Below are 16,742 nucleotides of genomic sequence, written 5' to 3'. Positions count from 1 at the left end.
TAACGGTTTCCATTGAAAGTTTTTTTCTAAGTTGTGAAAAATGCTGTGTGGAACTCGTCTTGCGACGCGTAATTTAGAATAGATTTTTCACAACAAAATTTACAAAATTCTATAAAATTTCAAAATTAGTAAAAACTGGCGCGAATTTTTGATACGATTTACATAACGTAAGTGTTTTTGATGTAAAATACAAAAAATAAATCTAACAAATTTTTAACACTTATTACCTTATTATTTTCCGGAAAGCAGTGAAAAGGTGTCAATTTCTATGGATGTTTCTTTTTTTTGGGAAAAAAATATTTCTTTTACCAGAACTCTATCTTTTAAACTTCCTCAAATCATTGAATTGTGCAATTTTGCTACTCACTGACGAAAAATTTTGAATGAATGTTCTCAGTTTGTGGTATCAAAGCGATTTTTTATAAATTTCAAAATACTTTTTAAACTTAATTCGCATAATGGATGCCAAATGGCGTAAAATGTCAAAAAAAAATCACAAAGTTATTATTTTTTTTTTGTTTTATTGGTGCCAAGTCTGTGTTAATAAATACTGTAATTAAAAATGATTTTTTATTGCACAAGCAAAACAACGACGCAAGTTTTATTAGAATTTATGATAAAATTTGAAAATTGCACTTTTCTATAAAACTAGTTTTTTTAACTTGCAAACCAGCGTGAAATTTTAACTGATTTTCACGAAAAAAAATAGTTTTGAACACACAATATTTTAAAAAAAATACTGTCATGTTTAAAATTAAATTCTTATTTTCACAATTTGAACATTGGCGTCAAACGGCGTTGGGCCGTTTCAAATTTTTTTCAAAGTTTATGTCGCCCTCATCCCTTCAAAGTCGGTCTGAATAATCAGGGGACAAAAAAATAATTTCGAAAAACTTCAAAATTTTAATGAAAATTATAGTTTAATCAACTGAAAATCAAAAAAAGGCATTTTCCTGCGTTTATAATCATATTTAGCATGTTTGAACTTCTTTGAAAACATTTTAAATTTTCATGAAATATCAATGTATAGTTTTTTTTCGCAAAAAAAAAATAATAATTCCGTCGATACCTCGATATTTTGAAAACTAATGATTGGAAAGCAACGGGGCGCGTGCAAAAAGCATTTCAAAACACGTTTTTCATCAAAATGTTGAAACCTAGGCTTGTAATTTAAATTTTGGTCAGAGCCGAGGGACAAACATCAAATTCGAGTTCTGCGACCCAATTTTAGTCAAGTTTTTTTTTCTTCAAACATCAAACTCGAATTCAGCGACCCCATTTTAGTTAATTTTTAATAGTTGATTGCCTATTAAATAATATGATGCATTTTTTACAATATTTCATCACCGCCATAATGGCCGCCATCTTGAATTAAAAAAATTTGATCATTTTTTAAGCTCGACAGTAAAAAATTAGAGAAAGACAAAAAAATTAGTTCGAATATCAAAAGATTATTCCGAGACCGGATAATCAAGTCTGAACTGTACAACTTTTTACTGTCTTCACAATTTTGTTTTCGAAATCATTAAAAATAATAATAAATAACCTTTTTTTAATTTTCAAATTTTCATTATTCTACTGATGGAATCAATCGAAATTAAGCATTGATTTTTATTCATGTATTTCAAAAGAATAATCAAACGAAGGCTTCTTTAGAATGGTTCTCAAAAACAATCATTTAAAGCCGAAATAGCTTCAAACAAAAAAAAACTGCTTCGCAAACATACCCAGAACAACACCAGAAACCGCAAACGAACCAATTTTGCGCGAGGTCTTTAAATCGTGTGAAATAACAGTTCGGATTCAAAACAAAGAACTAAAAACAACGCAAAACAAAAGGAAGCAAACAGCGACTTGTTGCAAAATTTTCACCTTGGTCGGCAATTTCGGCCCGTCTGTGTGCCATTTTTTAACCTTCAGTCGGTGGTGTCGATTTTTTGTTTGTTTGTGATTTGATGTGCACAAATTTGTAACTGGAAACTTGCGATGTTTGGTTTAATTTAGTTTTTTTTTTAATTTCTAAAAACTTATTTAAAAATGTCATTTGATTAATTTGTGTTCTAATTCTTATTGCAACATTATTTTTTGAATTTCAATCAGAAAATTCACAAAATTGTTTCACTTTAGGTTTTTAATACATTTTAGACCGTTCCTTAAAATGGTTTCCTCATGATTAATTCAATGAGACAGTATTGGCGGCATTTTCCATATAAATAGCACCATTGCTACACGGTGATGTCACGTTGCTGGTAATCTGAGGATCAGCAGTTTATGTTATATGAGTGTAAAGCAAAATTTTGCAAAGTGGTATTTAAATTTATGTGGTAGTGAAAAGTGATATTGAAAATGCATCAATATTTCTATGACATTTATTTATTTATTTAACCATATCAAGACCGCGATTATGAAATTTGTTAAGGTCTAAGGGAAGGTTTGAAGCTTATTCGGTCAAATAGATTTATCTTGAAAACAATTCATTTTTATTTTTTTTTTGAAAAACTGACCTAACACCTTGTATTCATCATTCATGAAAATCTACTGTCAAATTGTGAGCTTGATTGGTTTATTCTAGCTTAAGGTTTTTTCCTTCTACTGAAACAGCTTAATACTCACTAAATTGTTTAAACTAATTAATTATTCGAAGCGACTTTCCTGTTTGAGTACAATTGATGTCTTCATTATTTATGCTCCAATTTTCCTAATTTATTATCCCAAGAAAAAAGACATCCACTTTCAACCGGTTGAATCCACTTCAAAACCATCCCCTCCTCCTCTTCACTTCTGTCACAAAACCGCGCGCCAATTCCTATTTTTACCTTCCCGTACAAAAAACCCGCCCAACACAATCCGATGCCGTCGCGCCGGCCGTTCCATTCCGGTCCACTACCTTTGAAAGGCGCGAGACACGGAGATTCGTCTGGGACATGTCTTTCTGTCTGTCTGACCATTAACCAACGTCAACCACCGCCCCTAACCTCAAAGTTCCACTTTTCCTAACCGAGGAGGAGGAAAAACTATTTTCAGCATACCTTTCGGTTTTTGTAGTCCCCGCGGTTGACAAACGTCGTCGAGAGTTGAACTCGTTTCCCGCACTTTTCTCGACGAGTATGTCAGGCGACTGCAAGATTATCGAAGAAAAGGTTGACACCATTTTTGTTTTTGTTTTACGAGAGTTTTGATCCTTTTCAGTATTGTCTTTTTTAAGATTTCTGAGATTTCATCTGTTTTGTATGAGAAAATGACGTCTAGAATACCGAAAAGCAGATGTTTCCAACCTTTTTAAATCCACCTACCTTGTTACGACTAAACATCTTAGTTTTCCTTGAATAACCGTGTTTACAAGCCCACTGAACGGGTGCGTGGCCACACCGTCCTGGTTTCAAATCTAGCGAGAAATCGTCTTCGTCAAGACTTCGTCAAAGCGAATGTTTATTTTGGTTTGCGTCCGAAACCGCTCGCCGGTTGACGATTTGTTTTGATCTAGATTCTGCAATCCCCAGTCGAGCTGACGAAATTTTTGAGCGGTCAGCCTCTCAAATCCGTTTGATTGATCGGAGCACTGACCACAGCTGGACATTGGACCACTATCAGTCGTCGTCGTCGTCGTTGATGACCAACAATACAATCAGTCCTGGATTTGGGAGCTCGAACAATGCGGCAATTATCGATTTTGAGAGGTCCATTCCAGTTGCGACATTTCTCGAGGGTAGTTCAACTCTCCCAAAACCAGCTTGGTTAACTGTAAGATTCATTTGCCAAAATTCCGCTAATTTCTTGAGTAAATTGCGAAATACGCAAGCAACGCTAACGCGTATTAATTATCTTTCGAGCTTATCACCCCCTTGGCAACCGAAAGCTGCTTTACCGACAATAACCTCAAACTTCTTGTTCCTTCCAGATCGCCACCAATCTAAAGTGATCACGTCAAGATGGCCTGCTACCAGATGGGACCCAACACGCACTCCATTCCGATGACGCTGTTCCGGGAGAATCGGGACCGCGTGATGGCGGAACTGCGCAAGGTTCCGGCCCTGGAGGGCAAGCAGGCGCTGGTGGTTCTGCAGGGGGGAGACAACATCAGCCTCTACGATACCGACGTTGATTACGTGTTTCGGCAGGTAAGAATTATAAAACTTATAAGGTTACCATTCGGGCTACAGTTATTCTACAGTAATTAGTCTTATCACCGACTCTACAACATTCCGAGTCACAACAAAGTCACAGTCGGAAGCTTGCTTCGGTGATTTTGACGGATTATCAAAGCAGTCATCATGTGATAGAGTGCACGTACAAAATAAAATAGGTACTAATAGCAAAAGAAAACCCAACTAAGTAGCACTGTGGTCGTAAGTGTAACTATTATCAGTTTCCTCTCAGCCGTGTTAGCGACCATATCGCTGGAACTATAATTATCACCAGTCAGTTGGTGACGACGACACTTATACACACAATCGCTCGTCAATGACTGTTATTGTTGAGTGGCAGTTTTGTTTTGATTACGACTGACCGTTCCCTCGCACACTCGTATACGCTATGATGCCATATCATTTCACGGAAACGACTGGTGCAGTTGTACATAAAACGTTCAAGCTGGTCGAGGTTCACCACTTGGGTATTTTTCAGCGGAAAGTGACGGTGGAAAACCCGTTGACATCGCGTTGACATACTTCCCGTTAAATGTTGGGGGTATTTTGGTGGGCTAAAAATAAAACAGGGTTGATTTGATAAAAGTAATCGCTTGAACTTGCTTTTCAATAGAATTGTATTCTCGGAAACATTATTTTTTTTATATAAACAATCAAACCAAATGTTAATCACAAAATATAAAGAAAATACAAACCTGGATCAATTTGCATATTATTTTGCTTATAATTTTTTAATAAACGAATTTTTTTTCAACGAGTCCTTTAAAATAACAAAAAGATACAGTCCAAACTCGATTATCCAAAGGCCTTGGAAAAATTTCACTTCGGATAATCAAAACTTCGGATAATCGAATCTAGAAAAAAACATTTATTTTTCGTTGTCTTATTTTTTAGTGTTGAACTTTAGTATGACCTCTAAACTACTCTAAGGTGATTTAGAATTTTCAAATCCAATATGGCGGCCAAAACGGCGATGATGAAATATTGAAAATGTGCATTTTTCAATTTAATAAACAACCAACCATTCAAATTTTACTAAAATGGGGTCGCAGAACTCGAATTTGATGTTAAAAGTAAGAAATAGAAAAAAATACGAAAAAATAATTTCTTCGTGATTTGATTATCCGGAGTCCCATACAAAACTTCAGATAGTCGAACTTAGGATAATCGAAACTTCGGATAATCGAGTCTGGACTGTATAGTTTTTGCTCAAAAGCCAAACAATATTCGTAAAGGTAACGTAACAAAATTTATTTCAACTTTTATAAAAAAACGACATGGAAAACGCACCTATAAAATTACATAATAAATAAAATAGCTAAATCTTCAGACTTTTCTGTTTTTCGGTTTCGGAGTAAATATGGAAATTACAATATTTGAATGTTCTAAGTATTTTCCAAATATTAAAAATTTCAAAAATACCAAGCATATTGAAATATCGGAAATTTGCTCTCGAAAAAAAAATTGTAATGTAAACTGTCTTTTTGAATTTAGTTTTTAAGCCAAGAATATATTAAAAGTCTGTTATACCGAGATTTGTTAAATTATTTCGATAAATTTTATTATGATCTGAAGTAAAGTTTAATTTTACATATTTTTTATATGTGCTCAGAAGTTTTTAAAATTTTGATAAAAAAATGCATTCACTTTTGCCGAGCTTTATAGACAAAAAAAATATAGATTAGACAACAAAACCTATTTAAAAAGAAAAACTTGGATTATTATTATTTTTTTTAGCTTTTTTGTCAGAATTTGAGAATATTTTTTAAATATAAAATTTCAGAAATTATCAGAAAGTAAAAATTAAAGAAAACATAAAAACTACTTTTTTTTTAAAAAAAAAGGTCTAATAGACCAAAATTTGTTTTTTTTTTTGAGTGTGTTTGAAGATCCTTGACTCAAGGCAGTTTCAAAAGCACCTAAAAAGCGAAAACTCAAAATTGATGAAATGTGCCGATCATTTAGAAAAATGTTATTTTGTAATTTTTTAATCCAAGACTAACATTTGAAAAGAGTGTAATATATTGTATATTGTAATATTTTTAACCCGTTCAAAAGAAGTATCTTTTAGCCCCCTTTAATATTTTTTTCAATTACAGATTTTGAGAATTCAGTTTTTGGTGATAAAAGGTTGATAAAGAAAATTAGTAATTCCTTCAAGAGTGTGTCTTCTTTAGTCGTAGGATTGGTAATTTTGCATAACTTTTCGAAACGCGTTAAATCCTTAAAATCTTAATGTCTCCGTGAAATTCATTTTTTTTCGTGAAATACGGAGACTTTTTTTATTATTCGAATGTTCTAAGTATTTTACAAATTTAAAGAATTTCAAAAATATCAAGAATTTTGAAACATCATTTTTTTTCAAAAATCGGGGTTCTTGAAAAGAAAAAAGTAAAAAGTTGGTAATGTAAACTTTCTTTTTGAATTTAATTTTTTAGACAAAAATATATTAAAAATCTGTTGTACCGAAATTTGTTTAATAATTCCGATAAATTTTATTATGATCTGAAGCAAATTTTAATTTCACATATTTTTTATATGTGCCCAGAATTTTGTAATATTTTGAAAAAATAAATGCCTTCACTTTGGTCAAGTTTCATTGATAAAAAGAAATTTTAATTTTTGGATTAGACAACAAAACCTATGTAAAAAGAAAATTTGGAATGCTTATATATAAAAAAAAACAAAAAACATTGAAGGATACTTTTTTAAATATATAATTTCAGAAACAAACGAAAGTAAAAACGAAAAAAAAATATAAAAACTGCCTTTTTTCAAAAAACAATTGTACAATAAACCTAATTTGTTTTTTTTTGTTGCTTTTTGAGTGTGTTTGAACATTGTTTGAATACCCCTGATTCAAGGCAGTTTCAAAATCACCTTAAAAGTGAAAAATCAGAATTTTGTTTATTAGACCTTTTATAAAAAGACGTATGAAATGTGCCGATCATTTTGAAAAATGTTATTTTGTAATTTTTAAATGCAAGACTAACAAAGAGTGTATTTTTAATAATTTATAACATTTTCAGAATCTTTTTTTTATATAGCTTGATGACAACATTTTTAGCCGTATGGTTCAAAAAAAGTATTGTTTAGCCTCCTAAAATATTTTTTTAAATTACAGGTTTTGAGAATTCAGTTTTTTTTGTGATAAAACGTTGATAAGGAAAATTAATAATTCCTTCAAGAGTGTCTCTTTTTTGGTCATAGGATATGTAAGTTTTCATGATTTTTTGGTACGCGTGAATTCCTTTAAATCTGAATGTCTCCGTGAAAATTTGTGTTTTGGTTTTTTGATACCTAGAATTTATTGCAACTCTCGATTCGTTACATTTTTCGATTTCATTTTGTTATTAGTTAAAAAAATCATGAAATTTTTTGTAACCTCAAATTTTTTTATCAATAATTAAAGCGGCATTACATTAACCGTAGAGAAAGAATCTGCGAATGAACCACATTTCACAGAATCAGCAGTGGAGGAAGGATGCGGTGACATACCGTTTCATACGCTCCGAATCAGGATTAGTGTGTCAGTGTTAAACTTTTTTTTGTAAAATCGAAATAACTCGTGATGATTACAAGCAAACTCCTTATGTTTATACATCAAATTTTTTGTATCATTATTAAACTCTCAAAAACAGCCCTGCGATGTTAAAAAAAAACACGAAATATGCACACAAGTTTAATACAAAACTGTTTATTGAACATTTAAAACGATTACTAAAATTTGCAAACGCTTCATTCCATCGTTCCAGGAGTCCTACTTCACGTACCTGTTCGGCGTCACCGAGCCGGGCTGCTACGGCACCGTGGACGTGACATCCGGCCGGGCCACCCTCTACGTGCCCCGTCTACCGGCGGAGTACGCCGTGTGGATGGGCCCGCTGCTCACGCCGGACGACTTCAAGACGAAGTACGAGGTCGACGCGGTGCACTACGCCGATGAGGTAAGTTCCGTTTTTCATTTTGCGATTTTTCGCGGATTTTTGCGAGAAAGTAGTAACGGTTTGATGTTTTGCGCGTTTTTTGGCTCAAAAATGTACCGTGTGCATCGTTAAAATGAAAAAGCAAAACAAAAAATAACTGAAGAAGCAGAGAACCAAAAAACATCAAAAGTTGGAAAAGTTGCAAAAGTAAATAAACGGTATACGGGCGGCGCCAAACGTAAACACAGCAACCTGATGGCCGAAAAAAAGTGCAACGTACGTTTTCATATCAATCAGTGAAAGCGCGAATTGTTAGGTGAATTTTATTTCCTCTAAGCTGAACACGGTGGAAAAAAGCTGAATGTGAGTTATGACTTTTATTGATTTACTGTGAAGAAAATTAAAAAAGAGGGTTTCTTGAATACAAAACATATCTAATTTATTCTTGTAGAAAAAACAATTTTACAAATTTTCATGGATTTCATTTTTTTTTTAATTTACAAGCCGAGTTGATAATTATTGCGACCTGTTTTATATTTTTGTTCCAAAAACCATCTTTTAACAAAAAGTACCTAAATAGTTAAGTAAGTTAAAATTTACAACTTTTTAACTTTTTTGCAAAAATCATTCCAAAAACATTTTGTACTTTTTTAAATTAATTTGTCTCAACAAATTATCATGTTAAAAGGTGCAATCTCAGCAACAAAACTTGTCAAAATTCACAGCACGGCACTGCAATTTTGGGGCCACGCCATGCCGAGATGTTTTCGATTCGCGTAATCCGCCAGACTCAACAACAGTAATTTGGCGAAAGATAGAGAGGATAAAAATAAAACAGTTAAAAACAAAAGATGCACCACACAAAGCACCTCAATCACGTACACCTACGCGGCGCATCAGCTATGTATGTGGGGTAATCGCAACAAAAACAACATCGAACGCGAATTACAAATAGAAAACAAAAGAAAGAAAACAACAGAAAGTTAAAAGAAAAGAGAAGAAAAGTAAAAAGTGTGGCGCTCAATAAAAGCAGGTGAAAATGGTCGAACGGAACCGCGATGATTGGCCAAGAGCCCAAAATCGGAACAAAAAACAAACAACAGAAGAAGTAACCTGCGTGGGGCGTGCAGAGAGATGTAAACAATAACAAATCTCCATTTCACCGCGGCAGTCACGCTCCGGTGGATTTGTTTGGCTATTTTTGTTACGAACTTTGGACGGTCGCCGCATCGGAACTGTTTTTCTTCTCCGTCAATTTGATGTAATCGTTGACTTTTTCTTTATTGCAACAACGACGAAATTGGTAGCGGGTTCAGCGTGCGGTTTGTTATGGACTGTGATTGGACTTGGATGACCCCCGTGCGGACTTTCGTGTGGTACCGGTTGGTGAAACCGTTTTTCAGCGATTGTTTTTCGTTTCTTTTAATAAAGTTGTTAATAGAAAAGGCGCTTGTTTACGACGTGATGGAAAGGCCGTTACACGTTGTGCAACTTAATTGTGGGGTAGGTGGTGTCTAATTTTTGGATAACCTGTTTTGGAACACAGTTTCACAAGCCGTTACAATGTTGTTTTTTTTTTTCTTCTGCCACAACCAATGCAACGCAAAAAATAGATGTTTTTTGTAATATTTGTGTGTTATTATTTTTAAAATTAGCAGCAATTCCTTTAAACTTCTGTAAATGATGTAATCGTTTTTTTATATGCATTTATTTCCAAAAAAGCTTTTTTTGTCTATTCGTCCTTAAAAGTTTCCATACAAATTTGAGGATAGGTCATAAAATAGCTGTATCTTGATAAGCAATTTTCTAATCGATTTGGTGTCTTAGCAAGCAGCAAAATTTAAGAAAAATTGTTACACTCTGAAAAAAACCCACTCTTTGTTTCACTTTTTATCACAAAAAAAACTAATTGCATAAAAATACGATGTTGGATTTGGTTTTCATTGTAGGATATATTTTAGATAATCAACAATGAGCTATGGAACAAACTGATTAACATTAGCCCAAGTTAGGAATTTTTTAAACGGTGATTTTCTCGTCGAATTTTCCGATCTTTTCGAAAACAATATTTAATTTTTTTTAATCAAGACTAACATTTCAAAAGAGCGTAATATTGAATGTTTGGCCCTTTTGAAATTTTAGTCTTGATTCAAAAAAAAATAAAAATATTGTTTTCGAAAAGATTGAAAAATGTCACGAATCTTTCATGTTTTAACATTGAAAATCGGACCATTAGTTGCTGAGAAATCGACATTAGAAAATGGTGGGTGTTTGGATGATGCTTAAAAAACTTCAATTTTTCTGTTTCTTTTTCTTTAAGCCGCTGTATATCAGCAACCAGAGGTCCAATCTTCAATGTCTCTTAAAAAGTTTTACAGAAAATTTTCTGAACTTTTTAAAAATATATTTCCAGAAATGGTCACTCATGGTCATTATTTTTAAAATTCGAAAAACTGCAAATATTTCGCTGGAATCAATATTTTGGTGGCTATGTCTTAAAAACGAAGCCCCTTTTCAAAAATTCTGTAAATTACTTCTCGATTGCAAATTTAATTTTACATAAAAAAATAGGCAATTTTTTTTTTTTGTGTGAGATTTACTGTTTTTTTTTTCTTTCAAAAATGCATAACTCGGCGGTAGATTTTTCGACCACACTTCTCTATGGCTTAAAAGTTGCGGATTTCTGTCCCCTGAAACATATCAAAAAATCTCTTGAACAAAAAAGACTTATGGTACGTTCGTTTGAGGGCTAGTTCCGCACTGAGTGCCGCACTCAGAGCTGTCAAATTGTTTGTTTGAAGAAACTAGCGCTGGTGCCGCATCCTTTGTGGTCGTTCAAAGAGTCATTGTACTCAGAAAAATAAGCTTTATTGTTATGAGCAATAATATCACAAATTTAAACTTCATTTTAGGACCCAATTCAGAAATTTTAGGTTATTTAGTTGTTTAATTCAGAAATTTTAGGTTATTTAGGCATTTAAGAAATGTCTTAAATTTTAGAATTTTAGGAATTTCTGTATTCAAGTATTTTGTTGGATTGTTTTGAGGTATAGTTTTAGGAATTTTAAGAGTTTTATGAATTATTAGAATTTTAAGTTTTTGGATTTTTAAAATTACAAAAATGTGTGATTTTAAAGAATTTGGATCTTAGATATGTTAGGATTTTCAAATATACTTCAATTATTTGAAATTATAGTTTTTTTTAAATAAATTTTAAATGCTTACGGAATTTTAGATTTTTTTTAGAATTTTAGCAATTTTTGAAATTGATAATTTTGGGAATTTCTGAATATATAAATTTTGAGAATTTCTGTAATCTTCAAATTCCAAAAATTCGTAAGTTTTAGGAATTTCAGAAAATCTTAATATTCCATGAATTCTTAATTTTTTGAAAATAACAAAAAAATCTAAACTATTTTAAAATTTCTAATACCTCGCTTTTAACATTCCTGAAATCGCGTTTTTTTAGGTTCTTAAATTCCATTATTAAAAACAATCCCAAAAATCTAACTATAATCAAAAATATGAATTTCCAGTGTAAAAATTTAATAAAATTCTAAAATTATAGAAATTTTTCAAATTCCAAAATTTATTAATGACCTATATTTCTTTAAATTGGTATAATCATTAAAAATATATATATATATTTTTTAAATTCTATAATACTCATTTTTAATTTTATTATTTTAAGAATATTTGAAGAACATCAGGTTTATGGAATTTCGTCGGTAACTTTCACTCTTGCTAGTAAACCTGAAGCTCATTAGAGAACGGCCATCTCAAACCAAAAGTAAGCTCCAGGTTCAATTTGCAACGATCGCATTTTGACTGACGTTTTTTGAACCAAAACAAAACACCACGCACGCACACAAGCATAAAAACTGAGAGCAAAACTGGACCGTTCGTTTGAACCAAAACTGGCACTCGACGAGTGCGGCACTCAGTGCCGCACCGAATCTTCAAACGAACGTACCATTAGTTTGGCAAAATGAGTTTTTCTGAAAAAAAGTTAATAAAAAAATCGGCAATTTTTTTCCGCGTACCTATTTTTTTCAACACCAGATTGATCAGAAAATTCACTCAAAAGCTGCTAAAATTGTATGGAGACTTGTATGGGTGAACCAATAACCCAAAATAGCTTCTTTGGTCATAGGAATTGCTCACATGTTGAAAATTTTTCAAGTAAATTTATTGGAAATATTTTCAAAGGCGATCAAGCATAATGATAATGATTTGTACATGTGAGCAGTTCTCTACAATTTCCTAAAAGAAATTTTTTTTTTAATTTCAGATTTTTTTTATTATAAGAAACTTTGCTCTTCGATTTTTCTTGTCCAAAAAAGCCATTTTGCATCATTGGTTAAACCATACAAGTCTTCATACAAATTTGAGATTTGTTTATGAAAAGTGCTATTCAAATATTCGAAAATCTGTAACTTATGAAAGGATTTTCTGATCGATTCGGTATCTTGAGCAAAGTTGAAAGTTATGATTAAAATTATTCGAAAAAATGGGTACACGGAAAAAATCCCCATTTCAATAATAAAGTTTGTATTACAAAACTCAACTTTAAAAAATTCTACCCCTTCGCTTTTTTTATCAGCTTTTGGGCTATAGATTTTTGGAATGTATCGAAAATTCAAGCGAAAAAAGTTTCCAAAAATCATTTTTGCATGTAAAATTAAATTTGGATTCAAAAAGTACTTTTGTGAATCTTGATAAAATGCACCGTTTTCGATTTAAAGCAGAATAAAAACCTGGATTTAAATTGTTAGAATAAATAGTGTCTATTATCATTCATCTCTGCCAACAATGTATTATAAAAGCTGAGGAAATTATCTTAAAATTTTCTATATTGGACACTATTCGTTCAAATAATACTAAATCTGAGGTAATTTTTGAAAAGGACGTAACTTTGCTTGAAACGCCCAAGATCACGCCCTAATGTAAAATTATCTTAAAAATTTAACATTTTACAGCATTCTCATGAAAAAGCCTAAACCGAATTTTATCCTGCCACGGTGTCTGTCAGAGAATGTAGCTCCTGAAAAAAAAATAAGTTCTCAATTGTCACTTGATTGCGTTAGTTTTTCAATTTAATTAATAATTTTAGGTAAACATGAAATAACATCTCATGCAAACTTCCATCTAAAATTCAATCGTTTTGCGCGAATAAGGGACTCAATTTATTGCTCCCAAATTGTGGATCCACAAAAAAATGAAAAAAGAAAAAGCTGAATTTATCTGACAGTTAATGTGATTTTTCCGCATTCTTTCAAATATTGACTTTAAAATTTGTGAAATTTTGCATTTATCAATCATAAGGAATGAAACGAATCAGATTCAGATTTAAAAGAAATCTTTATTTTTAACACTTTTTTTCTGTCTAAATTACAAATTTCATAAAAAGGCTTTTTGGGAAATTGCATGCTGGAGTAGTATTACTCGGATCAATAAGATTTTAAAAATATAAAACAAGGATAAAAACACACAAAGAAAAAAAATATTTGCAAAGCGTAAAATTTAAATGTGTAGTGCGAACCTCTCTCATGATGTGATATTACCGCAATTTTAACTGGCAGAGAGACATTACTCTGAAAAGATGTAAATTTTTGTATAATGGTGCACAGCAACAAAAGGAGTTGTTGTCTTCTTTTTCAAAAATTGTCAAACTTACGGCCCCAATCCCGCAACAATGTGATTGTAAAAATAGTCAAACTTTATTGTAAATTAATTTGTGGACAGTATATAAGGGGATGAATAAACAAGTATTCTGATACACAGTAAAAAAAAACATGGTAAAATTACATCTAAAATGGGGTACATCTTTTATGTCACAAAAAAGCTTTAATTTTACCTCTAATAATGTGTAAATTTACATCTGGCAGACGCTGGGAAAAAATATCTGTAATCCTAAAAAAATATCAAACCGGCGATAGTTATATCTGGCTTACTAAGTCCGCACCCCAACCCGCACGGCCAACTCGCCGCTGTGAAAACTAGACGATCAAAACCAATGTACCTCTATGTGTTCCGTACATTGAATACTGTTTTTACTGCATATACGGTACATAAAGTTACATCGGCTTTGATCTTCAAGTTTTCACAGCGGCGAGTTGGCCGTGCGGGTTGGGGTGCGGACTTAGTAAGCCAGATATAACTATCGCCGGTTTGATATTTTTTTAGGATTACAGATATTTTTTCCTAGCGTATGCCAGATGTAAATTTACACATTATTAGAGGTAAAATTAAAGCTTTTTTCTGACATCAAATATGTACCCCTTTTTAGATGTAATTTTACCTTGTTTTTTTACTGTGTAGTACTCGTGGTTTTGAAGATACTTAAATGTCTGTAACAAAATTCTAGGTGCAAAAGCTCTGGTTGATGTGCACCGTTTTAAAGGTGAAATTACAAAAAAAAAATCGGACATAAAAGATGTAACTATTCTCAGATGTAATTTGTAATGTGTAAATTTGGGTCAGATTTGAATAATGTTTATAAAGGAAAAAGATATCCAAATGGATAAAATCAAACGTTCTACGCGATTTCAAATAATTTGGAAAACATGATTAAAGCAATTTGATTTATACAAGAGACGTTCAATTCTAGAATTTACGCACAATTTTCCTGATGATGTCACCCCGATCGATTCGGAAGCTTTCCCCACTAATTACACCCCTAAACAAACAGGAAAGCAAACATGTCCTACCGAATTGTCATTGCCATAGAATCACACTAACGCACCCATACTCATAAACGTTCAAGCAAATACACCTTGAAACTGCCCGCCCAACTCGTTCCCCTAATATTCACAACTAATTAGGCCCTGGTGAAACCGATATCGTTAGTGGTTGTGGCAATTTCCTGGCGGCCTCTGCCTCAATGTACACACTCAAAATTATTATAACAACTCGACCCACAAAATCTACGCCATTACGTGTGCGTGTGTTTGTGCGTCTGTGTTTACATTTTGTATAAATATCCGATATGTTTTGTTTACCAGAACACACCGAATTTGGTGCTGCCCCGACGATTGCGTCCTGATGCTAACAAAACCCCTTCCCTTCGGTGTATAATGTGTATAATATCGCATTATTATGGATTCTTTCAGTGTCTTGCGAACCTTCGTGGTGAACGGACACTAGAGCTGCGGTATTTTTTACTACCTAAGCTCAGAGTTATTTCAAACAAAATTCACAGTCTTTTTAAAGACTACCTGAGTTACTTTCCAAAATTCTAAACAGTCTTTTCAAGACTAACCCCACCTGAAATTTTGCTGTATTTTACAAACGAAGCCATCTTTTTAAGAGAACTTTGCTTGCAAAATGCGTCAAAACAAAGGTAAACGCAAATCTTCTGAAGATTTGATCGTTACGTCGGTGAAGCGTTTGAACGCTAAACCGGCTAACGGAAACAGAAAAAGAAAACAGCCTCATCCGAGGTCTGATTCTGATTCTGAAAGTGAGGTTAATCCTCCAATCCCATTGGCAAATAGTTTCGGTGTTTTATCCGAAACTGTTGACAAGGATCCTTCTCCTCGTACTGAGCCTTCTGCCGTCGAGAAACGAGTAAAGGCTCCGCCAATTGTAGTGACTTCCATCTCCGATTTGGCCAGCTTTCGAACGCAACTGAAGAATTGCAAGGAAACTTGCAATTTGAAGGTTTCGTTCCAGCTTGGTCGAAGAGGAGAATGTCGCTTGTTGACGGAATCTTTACAAGATCACCATACTTTTGTTGGTTATTTGAAAAACCACAAACACAATTTCTACACGTATGAGACCAAGAATGCTCGTCCATTCAAGGCGGTCCTGAAAGGTCTCTCCAACGACTTGTCGGTGGATGAGATCAAAAACGAACTTAAGGTGTTGCTTGGCTTTGCCCCATCCCAAGTAATACCAATGAAGAAAAAATCAAACGGGAATATTTCTCGCTTTGGTTTGACTTCACAATATTATCTGATTCATTTCAACAGAAATGAAATCAACAATTTGAAACTTTTGGACAAAGTTCAGTTTTTGTTCCATGTACGGGTAAAGTGGGAGCATTTTAAGAAACATGGCGGTAATGGCCAGAATCTGACCCAGTGCCGGCGTTGCCAGGCATTCGGTCACGGTACTGATCATTGCGCCATGGTTCCAAAATGCATGGTTTGCGGGGATTCTTCTCACGACAAGGACAATTGTCCCGTGAAAGAAGTCACCCAATTTAAATGTGCAAATTGTGGTGGAAATCACAAATCAAATTTCTGGGATTGCCCCATCAGAAAAAAGGTTTTGGATTCTCGTGCTAAGCATCAGCCGAAATCCAAACCGAAATTTTCTCAAAGTCAGGTTGTACCTGCATCTTTAAATCAAACGTTCGTGCTGTCTCACTCGAACAATACCCCTACCATGGAAAAGTTAGGTAACAGCAATGGCATTTCTTATGCCAACGTCGTTTCGGGTTCGGGTTCATCCACGAATTTTAAATCCTCTACCAATTTTCAAATTGGGCAGGTACCTCAAATTTCATTTGAAAATTTTTCTGCTGGCAACGCTTTGGGATCTTCTGATCTCGGCGATGTTACGTTTGAAAAAATGACTTTTTTGCAAAACTCACTGTTTGGTTTGATTCAAACAATGAGTAATGCTACATCCATGATGGAAGCTATCCAGATTGGATTAAAATTTG

At 33.2% G+C, this 16,742-nt stretch overlaps 1 protein-coding gene across 2 annotated transcripts in view; it reads left to right on the top strand.

The window, feature by feature from the left end:
• LOC120418156 (xaa-Pro dipeptidase) overlaps window positions 1-16,742 on the top strand; it is a 165,859-nt gene that overhangs the window by 102,051 nt on the left and 47,066 nt on the right. Inside the window, exons 1-3 of one of the 2 annotated variants that reach the window (XM_052708313.1) lie at window positions 3,603-3,741; window positions 3,899-4,118; window positions 7,901-8,092. In XM_052708313.1, coding sequence (XP_052564273.1) covers window positions 3,930-4,118; window positions 7,901-8,092 — 381 coding nt within the window. In that variant the 5' untranslated portion in view covers window positions 3,603-3,741; window positions 3,899-3,929. Of the gene's footprint in view, window positions 1-3,602; window positions 3,742-3,898; window positions 4,119-7,900; window positions 8,093-16,742 lie in introns of those variants that run through there. The other variant, XM_039580454.2, reaches the window with a different exon arrangement.

This window comes from Culex pipiens, chromosome 2 (genome assembly GCF_016801865.2).
Source record: "Culex pipiens pallens isolate TS chromosome 2, TS_CPP_V2, whole genome shotgun sequence".
NCBI classification, from domain to species: Eukaryota; Metazoa; Arthropoda; class Insecta; order Diptera; family Culicidae; genus Culex; species Culex pipiens.
The sequence above is the reverse complement of the archived record's forward strand: the minus strand, read 5'-3'. Positions and strand labels throughout refer to the sequence as shown.